Source organism: Puma concolor, chromosome B1 (assembly GCF_028749965.1).
Source record: "Puma concolor isolate L17-30 chromosome B1, mPumCon1.1.hap2, whole genome shotgun sequence".
Lineage (NCBI taxonomy): Eukaryota > Metazoa > Chordata > Mammalia > Carnivora > Felidae > Puma > Puma concolor.
Genome location: NC_141670.1, coordinates 145228697 through 145242114, shown reverse-complemented (window position 1 = coordinate 145242114; position 13418 = coordinate 145228697). Strand labels below are relative to the sequence as shown.

The 13418-nt window shown below is 46.8% G+C and overlaps 1 protein-coding gene across 2 annotated transcripts in view; it reads left to right on the top strand.

Annotated features, from left to right (window-relative positions):
* Window positions 1-1439: 1439 nt before the first annotated feature.
* Window positions 1440-13418, top strand: part of FAM47E (family with sequence similarity 47 member E) — a 36611-nt gene continuing 24632 nt past the window's right edge. Inside the window, exons 1-3 of one of the 2 annotated variants that reach the window (XM_086704817.1) lie at window positions 1440-1674; window positions 6743-7112; window positions 9314-9453. In XM_086704817.1, coding sequence (XP_086560943.1) covers window positions 1601-1674; window positions 6743-7112; window positions 9314-9453 — 584 coding nt within the window. In that variant the 5' untranslated portion in view covers window positions 1440-1600. The remainder of the gene's footprint in view (window positions 1675-6742; window positions 7113-9313; window positions 9454-13418) is intronic. The other variant, XM_086704816.1, reaches the window with a different exon arrangement.

Sequence of the window (13418 nt, the reverse complement as noted above, 5' to 3'; positions counted from 1 at the left end):
AAAACAAAAAACAAAACAAAACAAAACAAAAAACAGAAACCCCTCCAGATTCACCTGGATGGGGAAGACGGTCTTTGAGACTTTAGCCCCCCATCTGCCCACACTCTCCACACTGCTGGCTTCATGAATAAAGCAACCTTTCCTTCCTACCACCACTTGTCTCTGAATGTGGACTTTCCAGCTTCAGGCAGCCATACATGAGTTCGGACCTGCTTCTGTCCGGTAACACTAGTATCAAGCAGAGCAACTTTGATTACTACCCAGATGCTGAACAGATTTCCAAAGGTGAAGCTAATATATTCCCAGAGAGTTGAAGATGAGAAGACGCATCTTTAAATGACTACGAAAATTATCCCACGGTAACAGAAACATGTTAAGTACAATTTAACATTTGGGGACAGGAGCATGTTCTGCTGCTATTTCCTCTGGAAGCAATGTTTAATATTTACTCCTCAGAAGTAGTAAGAGAACTTAACAAAGCCAAACACACAGCCTCATGCTATCCACACTTACATGGGCAACTGCCTGCCAGGCGCCACAGGATGGTAACTTCACCATCGCAAGTGGATCCAGGCAGAAGAATCAAATAACACAAGAGCTGGAAGGGATTCTGGTAACCAGCTGGTGACTAGACAGGAGTACTCAGCCCTCAGTTTATGAAGGCCGTGAAGCTCAGGGATTTGCAAAACCTCCAAGAAAACATTCCATGCTAAAAGGCTTTCCCACTGTCAGCAATCAGTCTATCGCCTTCCTTCCCTTTCCACTCTTTTTCTATTGCTATTGATGAGGGAAACAAAGGCAAGAGAAATGTAGCTTAAATTAAATCTCCTTACAGCTTGCAGTCCACTGATAGCCACCTGAAACAGGCAGGGTGTGACCTTCCTCAAGGAACTCCTGGCAGCCTTAGTGCCTAGTGTTTATGTTGTATTAAAGACTAACCTTATCTTAACAGCAGCTAGCCCTTCAAGGCCCTGAAAGCCCTGCTTCCAAAATTCCTTAGAAACTTAATTTATCTCTATCTCCCTCCCTCCACAAACTTGAAAAGTATATAATCAGTCACTCCCCACAATCCCAGTGCAGTTCTTTCTGCCCACGGGTCCTGTGCCCATGCTATAATAAAATCACCTTTTTGCACCAAAAACGTCTCAAGAATTCTTTCCTAGCCCTTTGCTCACGGAGCCCACTTCAAATTTCATCACTATGTCTCCAGCTGCCTTCTTCCTTTCCTTCAACAAACCCTTTTTGAAAAATGGGCATGGCCCAGCCTACGTTAAATTTCAGTGGGAAGAAGATGCCTTGCCAACAGACTAAAACACTTTTAAACCAAAGACCTGATCCTTTTCTCTTGCCTCCCCCCCCCCCACCCCCCACCCCCCACCCCCCACCCCCCACCACGGTCCACCGCCCCAGGCATTGGAGAATCGGGTGCGACGTGGGGGCTGGGCAGCGCGCTCCTGGGGGAAACCGGCGTGCGCCAGGGGGCGCCAGGGCCATCCGGCGCGAATCTGGCCAGCGCACAGCCAGGCGGTCTCCTAGCGACCCGAGTGGCTGGGAATACACACCACGAAGGCCCGGCTGTCGTCGCAGAGCCAGGGACACCATGGACGACCACAAGCGGCTGTGTGGGCCCGGGGCGCCAACCCGCGTGCCAGTGGGCAGGGACTGCGGGCCCGGGTAAGCGCGCCCCGCCCAGGCGAGGCGCACCCCGCGGGTGCCGCGAGGGGGCGCCTGCACCCCGTGCTTGCTGGGGGTAGGGGCGGCGGTGGCGGAGGGGGGGCGGGGCGGCAAATGGCCAAGGAGGGCTCTGCTGGGCGTGCTGCTCGTCTTTTCTCCACAAGGTCCTCGGCACCTAAATGATTATCATGTGAGATAATAAACGCTTGATGCTCCTGTCGCAAAGCACACTTTTTTTCTGTTTTGCTCCCAACCTCCCAGGGGATGTAGATTGACATGGCCATTCCGGATGGGAAACTGATGGCCACAGAGTGCTCTGCGGAGACTGGCTTAGCTTACCACCCACCCTTCTGCGGGTTAGCCAATTGGATCTGGAGCCTTTGGCCACCCACCTTGTGACTGAGCCTCTGCTTGGGGGCGGGGGGGGGGGGGGGGGGGAGGGGGGGGGTGGGGGGTGGGGAGGGAGTGCCTCACATACTGGGGCGGTCTGCTGCCATTTTGAATGGATGGTGTCACAGCCACAGGGCAGGAACCCAAGACTTTTTGACTTTGCGGATTCCTTGAGCTATTTATGAGAATGGAATTCGGCTCTCTCGGAGGCCGCCCGGTATGGTAGTTGATTCCAAAGTCTAGAATCAGAAAGGCTGGAGTCGAAGGTCAGTTCTCTTCTTGTTTGCCTAGCGACCTTAGAGAAGTTACTTGCTGCTTCTGGGCTCAGTTTGCTTAACTGTAAAATGGGAACAACAAAATGAATCACCTTCATATGATCGTCGTGAGGATTAACTGCTATGTCACATGTAAAGCAGTTACTGACATAGAGTGTGTACCGTATGCATTTTCGCAATTATCAACCCTTTGGGAATCTTTTTTCCCACATTTTCAAAGTTTTTGTACTGAACTAATTAGCTGCACAAGAAGTTGCAAAAATAGCACAGAGGTCCCATGCACCCCTCCCCCAGCTGCTTCCAGGGCTGCCATCTTACACAACTGTATTTCATTACCAAAGCAGGAAACGGGCATTGGCACAATATATTAGGCTATAGGCCTTACTTGGATTTCATCAGATTTTGCTTGCAGTTGTGTGTGTCCTTCTATAAAATGTTGTCATATGTATTCACCAAGATACAAAAGTATTTCCTCACCACGAGGGAACTACTTCTTGCAACCCCTTTATCAGCACTCCTTTTCCCACCCCCAACCTTTAGCAACCACACTTGTTCTTCATTTCTGTAACTCTGTTCTTTTGAGGATGTGAGACAAGTAGAATAACACAGTATAACACCTTTTGAGATGGGCTTTTTTTCCGTCAGCATGAGGCTGCTAACAGGACACTGTGTATCAGCGGTTTGTTCATTTTTATTGCTCGTATGGTTGTATGACTGTTTATTTGTTTCACCTATTGAAGGACATTCAGGTGCTTCTAGCTTTTGGCTGTTGCTATCAACATTTGTGTTCAGGTTTTTGTACAAACATAAGTTGTCATTTCTTTAGGATAAATGCCCAATACTCCTTTGCAATTTTTTTAATATTTTATTTTTGAGAGAGAAAGAGAGCAAGCAGGGTGTGTGGGGGGGACCGGGGGGGGGGGGTGCAGAGAGAGAGACACACACAAAATCCGAAGCAGGATCCAGGCTCTGGCGTGTCAGCACAGAGCCCAACGCGGGGCTTGAACTCACAGACCGCGAGATCATGACCTGAGCCGAAAGTCCGATGCTTAACCGACTGAGCCACCCAGGCACCCCATCTCTTTCGCAGTTCTTAAAAATGGAGATATCTATGAGCATACGCTAGTAACTCTGAAAATAGTCAATGTTTAGGGAAAAAAATGTTTTCAGTTTTACTTTCTGGATCAAGTTTTTTTCATAAGCTTAACAAAATGCAGAGCCACGTTTCTTAGCTACAAGAGGCAAAGCAGAGTGGTAGGAAGCTCTTGTGCTGCACTGGTTTCCTGTTAGCCTCTCAGAACTCAGTTTCTTCATTTAGAAGGGAGGAGGTAGCCTGGATTTCCTTCAGGTTCTGCAAGATCTGACATGCTATGAGGTTTGAGCTGGCTGCCATACTATCCCCATTTGGAGCTGTAGAACTGTTCTTTAGCAAAAATACCAGTCATCAGATCTGATTGTGTGAAGTGCTTGGATGTTTGAGTTAGTTGTAAATGTATGGAACATAAACTCTGTAAAGATATCTAATATTAAGAAAGTTACTTGCTAGTAGGTCATGCCGAATGGGTCAGCAAATTGCAAGGTTCGATGTAATTTCAACACCCCCAGCACTTAGCTATTTGAGAATGATTTATTCGTTTCAAAGAGCAACTTTTTGTAGCCTTTCATTCTAGATCTGCACAGTAGGACTGGTTTAAGCCCAAACACACGCACACACAGCAAGCAAGAAGTTTCTAGGACTCACAAGAAAATAATAGGGCTCAAGCTGGAACCTCCTTTTTTTTTGAGAGATAGAGGCTAGCATAAGCCTGGGAGGAGCAGAGGGAGACAATGGAGAGAGAGAATCTCAAGGAGGCTGCACACTCAGTGCAGAGCATGACCTGGGCTTGATCCCACAACCGCAAGATCGTGACCTGAGCCGGAAATCAAGAGGCAGATGTGTAACGGAGTGAGCCATCTGGTGCCCCGAGCTGAATGCTCTTAAAAATGCTTTGGGCCTATAAGGATGAGTGTAAAAAGAGTAGATTAGGTGTAATGAGCCATTACAGATGAAAGGGGTCTGGAGGTGGAAGAGGCTTCAGAGAAAGACGGCAATAATATAGAATTATCTGACTAGGGCAGGGTAATAAGATAATGAGTGACCTGTCTGTAAGTCCTGACTTAGGCAATGTCTGGGAGTGTTAGATTGTCCAGGAACTGGTCTCATTTTTCTTCCGTCAACCTCTTCCATCTCATCTTTATGTCCTAACAGCTCAGTGCAAACAGGGACCTGGTGGGTAAGGAGATTGACTGAAGCAGACAGACTGGGTGTAATAAAGCAGTAGGGAGAGACTGTGAATAAGAGGGTGTAGGACTCATCTATAGAAGGCACCACTGTGCCAATTGCAGCTCCATGGAAAAGTGGACCCAGTGTCCCCAGAGAGCCTGATTTTTATTCTAGATTATTCATGTGAACTTTTTTTATATGTCAGAAGCTCTTGGGGCGCCTGGGTGGCGCAGTCGGTTAAGCATCCGACTTCAGCCAGGACACGATCTTGCGGTCCGTGAGTTCGAGCCCCGCGTCAGGCTCTGGGCTGATGGCTCAGAGCCTGGAGCCTGTTTCGGATTCTGTGCCTCCCTCTCTGTCTGACCCTCCCCCGTTCATGCTCTGTCTCTCCCTGTCCCAAAAATAAATAAACATTGAAAAAAAAAATTAAAAAAAAAAAAAAAAAAAGAAGCTCTAGCAATGTGGCTAAACACCTTTCTCTGGAGTCACACTACCTGGATTAAAATCCCACCTCGGGGCGCCTGGGTGGCTCAGTTGGTTAAGCATCCGACTTCAGCTCAGGTCATGATCTCACGGTCCGTGAGTTCGAGCCCCGCGTCGGGCTCTGGGCTGATGATGGCCCAGAGCCTGGAGCCTGCTTCCGATTCTGTGTCTCCCTCTCTCTCTGACCCTCCCCCATTCATGCTCTGCCTCTCTCTGTCTCAAAAATAAATAAACGTTAAAAAAAAAAATTAAAAAAAAAATCCCACCTCTAGGACTTATTACCTGTGGGATCTTTCACAAGTGTTTGTTTTGTTTTTAAACTTCTTTGTACCGCAATTTCCTTAATATGTGGAAATAGTACACGGTACCCACTTCATTGGATTGTTATGAGATTTAAGTAAGTTAATACATGTAAAGCACTAGAACATGCCTGTTGTATAAAAGTCCTTGATGTGTGTTAACCATTATAATTCTTATTCAAACAGAAAAGGGACCAAATGACAGGTTTGTAGGCCCCCCATGCAGCCCATGGACTGCCAATTTGCAACCTTTGACCCTCTGAGTTTAGGAGGTTAACTGAGGCCCACAGAGGTTCAATGATGTGCCAAGGTCATTCGGCTAGTTAGTTGTCACTGGGATCCAGCTTCTTGCCACTGTGGCACTGTGGTCCTTTAAAGGACAAGAAAAAGTCGCCAGAGCAGCTGCAGCTTGTAAGTGTCCTTCACAAGGAGAGTGGATAGATGAACCATGGTGGCAGCAGGTTGGCAATAAAGAATTAGATTTACATGGACGGGCTTTATAATATGGTGCCTGGCAAACGAGTAAGAAACAGAATAGTACCATTTATGTAAATTAAGAATACATGCGTGTAAAAAGACAACACAGGTATCCTAAGGAACATACAAGCAAAAGGGTTTGTTTCATTATTTATTTATTTAAAAAATATGTTTAAATGTTTAATTTTGAGAGACAGAGACAGAGTGCAAGCAGGGGAGGGGCAGAGAGAAAGGGAGATACAGAATCCGAAACAGGCTCCAGGCTCCGAGCTGTCAGCATAGAGCCCAATGCGGGGCTCCAACCACGAACCATGAGATCACGACCTGAGCCAAAGTCAGACGTTTAACCAACTGAGCCACCCACGTTCCCCAAAAGGGTTTGTCTTAAATCTGTGAGAGTGGTTTGCCTGTGCAGGGAGAGCAATGAGAATGGGATGTGGGATAACACGCACTCAAGGAAACAGGGGAGGAGCCTTGCAGAGACCAGTGATAATGTGCCCTGAGGCAGGAGTCTGCTTCGTTGGACCCTCTCCACAGAACCCGTCCTCCCCTATCTCACCTCCTCAAGAAAGGTGGAGGCCGGGGGCACCTGGGTGGCTCGGTTGGTTGTGTCTGACTTTGGCTCAGGTCATGATCTCACAATTCATGAGTTTGAGGAGCCCTGCATGGGGCTCGCTGCTGTCAGCATAGAGCCTGCTTCAGATCTTCCTGTGTCCTTTTCTCTCTGTCTCTCCCCTGCTCACATGCTCTCTCTCAAAAATGAATAAACATTTAAAAAAAAAAAAGAAAAAAGAAATAAAAGAAAGGTGGAGGTCAGCCTCCTTCCAACCTGTGTCCAACCTCTGTTCCCACCCCTATCCCTGTGGTGTGTTTTCTTCCAGGTACAAAGAGAATCTACCTTCCAAGTGTTACAGAAAGCACAAGCACAGGCCAACGTGCCCCACCTCCCTGAACAGCCTGCGATGGATATTTGTGAAGAAAGGACTGGATGACTTCCGGAAAGGCTGCCCACCTTGTGAGGGTCTGATCACTCGGGGTCCTCAGGAGGCCTTTCTCCCCCAGATTCATCCCACAGCTCCTCAACCTGCCCCAAAGAAGAGGCAGCACAGGCGGCCCAAGGAAGCAGCCTCGTTTTCGAAGCTCTCGCCAGCCCAGCAGGCACAGAAGGCCTTCCTGGCGGATGTTCAAGCCCAGCTGACCCCGCACCCCTTGGCTCTCTACCCGAATCTGGGGGAAGACATGCCTGTTGAGGTGACCTCCTGACCTAGGGGTGTGGGAGAGCCTTGAAAATAATTCTCCTTAGTGGCCTGGGAGTTCTCTCGAGGGGGTGACATGTTTATGTAGGGAAGAGGACGATGAACATCCCCGGGGCTGAGAGTTTTCCTGGGGGCTGGAGCAGCCCTCCTTTCTCTGCTCCCGGCAACATACTCACCACTCCCTTTGCTTCCTGTGAGGCCAACTTATGAAGGTCCAGCACGCCAGAAACATTTGACTTCTTTTCCCTTAACGTTCTACCAGCCTACTTTTGCTTGGGATATTTTGGAGGGAGAAACCAAGGGGGGAATTGTCCAGTCTTGCTTCTGTGACTCTAGCCTGGGGTTGAGGGGGCAGCTCCATTATGTCACCAGTGTCCTGGGCTGCTTTTGATTCCAAGCTCCACAGTCCTTAACGTATGTCTCTTGTTCCTGGATCTCAGGATGGCTTCCACACCTCCAGGCATCAAGTCTGTCTTTCAAACAAGAAGGGGGAATGGGGCAAAGGTTAACTAGACAAATAATAACTTTCCCGGTAAACATCTCATTCATCTGACCACTTCTAGCTTCTAGGGAGTCTAGAAAATTGAGTTTCTTGGTTGGGACATTGCAGTGTTGAACAAAACCTAGAACACGGTTCTGTTAGATTTCAGAAAAAAGGCAGAATGGATATCGGGCAGGGAACTAGCAGTGCCTGCTACCCCACCCCCACCCGTGGAGTCTGTTCCCTAGGTCAGTCAGCATGGCAGTTGTTCAGAAAAGTAAACTGAGTCTGGGTGGCTCAGTCAGTTGAGCGTTGGACTCGATTTTGGCTCAGGTCATGATCCCAGGGTCCAGCAATTAAGCCGGGCCTCCATGCTGGGTGTGGAGCCTGCATGAGATTCTCTTTGTCTCTCTCAAAATATAATGAAAGAAAGAAAGAAAGAAAGAAAGAAAGAAAGAAAGAAAGAAAGAAAGAAAGAAAGAAAGAGAAAAGAAAGAAAGGAAAGAGAAAGAGAAAGAAAAGAAGGAAAACTTCTCTGCTAAGCCCTCTGATGGCCCTTTCTTAAAGTCCTCGTTATGGTCCAAAAGGCCCTGCACAGCCTGCTCTCTGCCCCACCCCTGCTCTGTTCCTCCTCCAACCTCACCACCTACTCCTCTGCTCTCACCCTGCTCCAGCCACTCTGGCCTCCTGGCTGCTCTGTGAACATAGCTCTGTGAACCAGCATGCTGGTTCAGATCTCTCTTCCGTGCCCGGGACACCTGCCCCCACATATCTGTCTGGCTCACTCCTTCGCTTCCCTCAGATCTTTGCTCACGTGTCTCATGAAATAACACTTCCTGTACTCTCATTCTCTATCCCTTACTGTGATCTGTTTTTCATCACAGCACTTGTCACCACTGGGCTCCTCACTGGAATAAAATCTCTGCAAGGGCAGGGACTTTATCTGTGTCTCTCACTGTGTTCCACCAATACCTGGCGTTCAGTCAATATTTGTGCATAATGAATGAGCGAATGGATAAACAAATGATTCGTGTCAGGGAAGTTTACAGAAAGGACAACTAGAATTCCTCATCAATTGTTTTCCACTTGGGGCTTTTCTCCACCGTCTCCTGCAGGCCAGAGCTTTGGAGCCTGTGACAAACAGATAATTTCCACATCCTTGCAGACGGTGCGTAGGATTGTGGCCCCTATTTCCATGTCTGACCTCCCCAACTGGGTGTGTTGGCTTCTTTCTGAGGCAGGATCCCTTCCTGCGGTATTATGATGGCCACGAGCAGCTCTAGATTGAAATGCTACCAAGAACACCTCTTTTTGCATGCGTGCTTCCAGCAAAATCCCATAGCCCAGTTCCCATGAGTAAACTTTGGATTAGGTGCCTGTTCCTAAACCAGTCACTGTGGTCTTGCTTGACCTGATCTGCCTGTGGAGCGAGGCTGGAGTCCAAAGAAAAATCTAGATACTGTTATTTATAGGAGGAAGAATCGACGCCTGGCCATCAAAAACTACAGAAGCCCTCTAGAGGCACTGCCTAATGTCTAGGCGGTGGATGCTTACCCCAGCGCCCGGCACGGTTCCTGCACAGAAACTGATGAAGGGCATAACCAGCTGGAAAAGCAAAGCAGAGGGGCATGTTGTTGGTCTGGTCCATTTTAGAATCAAGGAGCCTTCTTTTTCAGCACATTTTTCTTCTCTTCAAGGCTGTTTTCTGTTTGTAGCTCTTATTAAAGGTGCTGGAAGTGCTGGATCCCGTCAGGAAACTGGAGGACACCTGGGCTTATTGTCAGGGCATCAGGAAAAGAACAAAGGAACCGGCAAAACTTTTAAAAAAACATTCTACTGAAATCCACCCGGGACTGTAAGTATTGTCCTTACCCCCTCGCTCTTTCCTGTCACCTGATGAAACCTTCGAGGACTGACCTTCTCAAAGCCCCTCATCTTTGGAATAATTGTGAGAAGCAAAATAACTAAGTTCCCAAGGAGAAAGGAGAGGAGCCTTGGGTCCTATTCTTAGTGTTTACTTCATAAATGGATGTGAATTATCCAGCAATACAACATGGGTGTGTGTATATGACTGTAGGAGAGCTGTTCGAGAAGGGGAAAACTGCAGAAAACCGGATTCATTGGCCCACAGTGGCTCTTTGAATCATCTATGGCAAAAGCCCTTTTATTCACTACGATTGGGACTAGTAGTTTGTAGGGCAGGAAAAAAAAAAAAAAACTAAAAAAACTAAAAACTTCTTAAAAAAGATGATGCTTAAGTACTTTCAACGCATTCTATTTTACCCTCAAACATACCTGTACATTCACTTGTTTAATTTTCACAGCAACCTTCCTTTGTATCACACTCTTCTATTCCCAGGTCATGTAATATTTAACCTAAAATGTTAATGCCGTGGTAAACATGCTTGACAAAAATAGATTTGGGATACCAATTCGCCTTGTGACTTTAAATGATATCACTGGTGGGCCCTCGGGAGTGTGGGACAACTGGAGAGCAGCCTACCCACAGACCCTAGACCACTCACAGAGAACCCAGGCCCATGGCTACGAAGAGCTTTTATTAAATTATACATGTTTGCTAAAGTGACGCACAAGGTGACAGGAGCCCCACCATTCTGGCTGCTGAGTGTACCCCCCTGGTAAAACCGGGGAGACAACTGGGCACACTCTGTCTTTCTTCCACTAGGAAGCGAGATGGCCCATGGGAAACGCAGCTCCCTTTCCTGAAGGGAGCCCCACCCCAGCCAGTCCCCGCTGGGGTCCCCATGGGACAGTCCACCTGTTACAGGATTTCACTTCACAAGTCCTTTTGAACCTAGATCCATGTGCTCCAACATGGCCGCTGTCAGTAGTAAAGGTCATATTTTAGCTTCCATCTTTGCCCTTTGTATTATTTTGCTCAGAACCTGGCTGAGGAAGAGAGAGGAGTGTTCTAAGTAGGGCTCCCCTTGGAGACTTTAACAGTGTGGGTTGGTGTGGCCCTAGGAGCATCTTTGAGTTAATGGATCTTCAGTGAATTATTAGCTGGTTTTCTTTATGCAAAATAACAACAACAACAACAAACCACAGTACTACTGAGCACCTAGGGACAATGCTAGGTTCTGAGGACCTAGTGGTGAACAGGCTAGGACCCTGTCCTCACGGTGATTGCAGTGTGCTGTGGAAGGGAGCACGAGTACAGACAGAAGGTATGAATCTTAGTTCACAAAGCCATGTGTTTACCAAAAACCACTTTCCTTTTTCTATTTATATCATCTCATCCCACTGAGTAGCAAACTTTCAATCATGGTCGTTACTTACACTATAAGAAAGTGGGATAGGTCCCCAATAATCGCAGGATGGATCTTGAACTTCTTTCTGGTCTTTGGGACTCATTCTTCTGTCTATTCTTGCCATTTGTGGTACACTCTGTCCACCCACCCGTGTCTTCCTGCGTCACCTGTCACATCTAGCATGACTGCTGCAATGAGCTTGGGGTTCTGCACAGTGCGGGCTGTGCCTTTAACTGCAGGCAGTTTCCCTGGTCAACCCTGAAGAAATCTCCAGGGCAAGAAATGAAAAACAAATGGGTTATCTACTTGAAAAGAGAGAAGGTAAAAGTATAGAGGAAATGAACAAAACTAATATCTTAATAAATTATCATCGCAAAATGAATGTATAAGTATGTAATGGCAAGTTTTTCTGTCAGCATACTCTTAGCATATTCTGTTAGCATATTCTTGTACAGTGGCTGCTGTACAAAGTAACACGAATTGGGGGTGCCTGGGTGGCTCAGTCGGTTACGTGTCCAACTCTTGATTTCAGCTCAGGTCATGATCCCAGGGTCATGGGATCCTCTCTGAGCATGGAGCCTGCTTAAGATTCTCTCTCTCTCTCTCTCTCTCTCTCTCTCTCTCTCTCTCTCCCTCTCCCTCTGCCCCTCTCCCACTTGTGCTCTTTCTCTCTAAAAATATCCTCCTCCCCCCAAAAAAACCCCAAAGTGACACAAATTTAGTGGTTTAAAGCAACAGAAATTTATTATCTCACAGTTTAGGGGGCCAGAAGTCCAAAATCAGTATTACTGTGCTGAAATCAAAGTATCAGCAGGCCATGTTCCTTCCAGAGGCTCTGGGGGAGAATCCATTCCTTGCTTCTTCAGGCTTCTGGTGGCTATTGGTATTCCATGGCCATGGCCACATCACTCCAGTCTTCAAGGTCAACATCTTCAAGTCTCTCTCTGCTCTGTCTTCACATCCCCTTCTCTGTGTGTGTGTCAAACCTCCCTCTGCCTTCCTCTTACAAGGACACTAGTGATGGCATTTAGGGCCCACCCAGGTAATCCAGGATAATCTTACCATCTCAAGCTCCTTAAATTAGTTGTATCTATATAGATGGTTTCTCCAAGTAAAGTGCAACGATTAGTACCTGATCTCTTTCGGGGCGTTATCAGCCTACCATAGCATGAGTTAATATCTCCCATTTCAAAACAACTCTCATTGAGCACAGACTCTGCTTTCCCTTACAGCAAACTCTTTGAAAAAGGTGCCCGTACTTACTTCCTCTTCTTTCTTTAACTCATCAGCACTGTGATGGGTCTGCCCTTGGTCAAGGTCACCATTGACCTTTGTGTCACCTGATCAGTTCTCTGTGATCATCATGCTTGATGTGTCAGTAGCAGTTGACAAAATTGATGATGTCCTCTTTCTTGAAACAGTTTTTTTCACTTAGCCTCTTGAATACACCCTTTCTTGTTTCTCCTCCTACTTCTATGACCCTCTCCCCAACCTTCTTTTGCTGGTCCCTTCTCATCTTCCTTTTAATATTAAATGCATCAGTCTCTGACATCTTTTCTGTATGTTTACTCACACCTAAGTGACCTCATCCAATCCCTCTTTATATGGATGTTCAACATTTGCCCTTGGGTGTGTAATTGGCATCTCAAACTCAATGAGTCAAAACCGAACTCTTGATTTCTTCCCCAGCACTACTCACCCTTCTGTCTTCTCCTGATCAGTAAATGGCAATGCCCTTCTTCCAGTTACTTTTGAAACAATAGTTGCGACCTGCCAACAAACCCTCATGGCTTTCCTTTTGAAATATATCTGGACTCTCAGCTACAGTACTACTGTCACTGTCTTCCAAGATACCATCAGCTCTTGCCTGGATGATTGAAATAGTTTCTAGCTAGTCTCATGGCTTCCGGAGTTAACCCCACTCCCTGCCCCAGTCTATTTTTCACACAATAGTTAAAATGATTCTTTCAGCCTCATTCCTGTGCTCAAACTTCTCCAGTTAAGGTACAGCATAGGGAATGGAGTCAATGGTATTGTAATAGCATTGCACGGTGACAGCTGAGGTGAGCGCAGCATAACATACAGACATGTCAAATCACCGTGTTGTGTACTTGAAACTAATAAGACATTGTGTATCAACTGTACTTCAATTTAAAAAAATTTACTGCAGGATATATATGATGACAACAAATGCTATGTTTTTGTTTGCCTGATTAACAAAAATTCTCCAGTTGCTTACTCGTTCAGATTAAAACCCAGAGTCCTACAGTTACCTCTAAGATCCCTATGATCAGGCCCCCTGTGACCTCTCAGGCCTCACTGTCTGCTACTCTGTCCTTTAATCCTGCCCCTCCAACCATACTGGCCTCTTTGCTGTTCCTCATCCACACTTAGCACGCTCATTCCTTGGAGCCTTTTCTTTTCTGCCTGGTGTCTGCATAGTTTGATATCTGCATGGCTTGATTAATTTCTTCTTTTGGGTCTCTGTTCAACTATCACTTTGGTAGCAAGGATTTCTCTGTACAAATTAAAAGCCCCCGTCCTCACT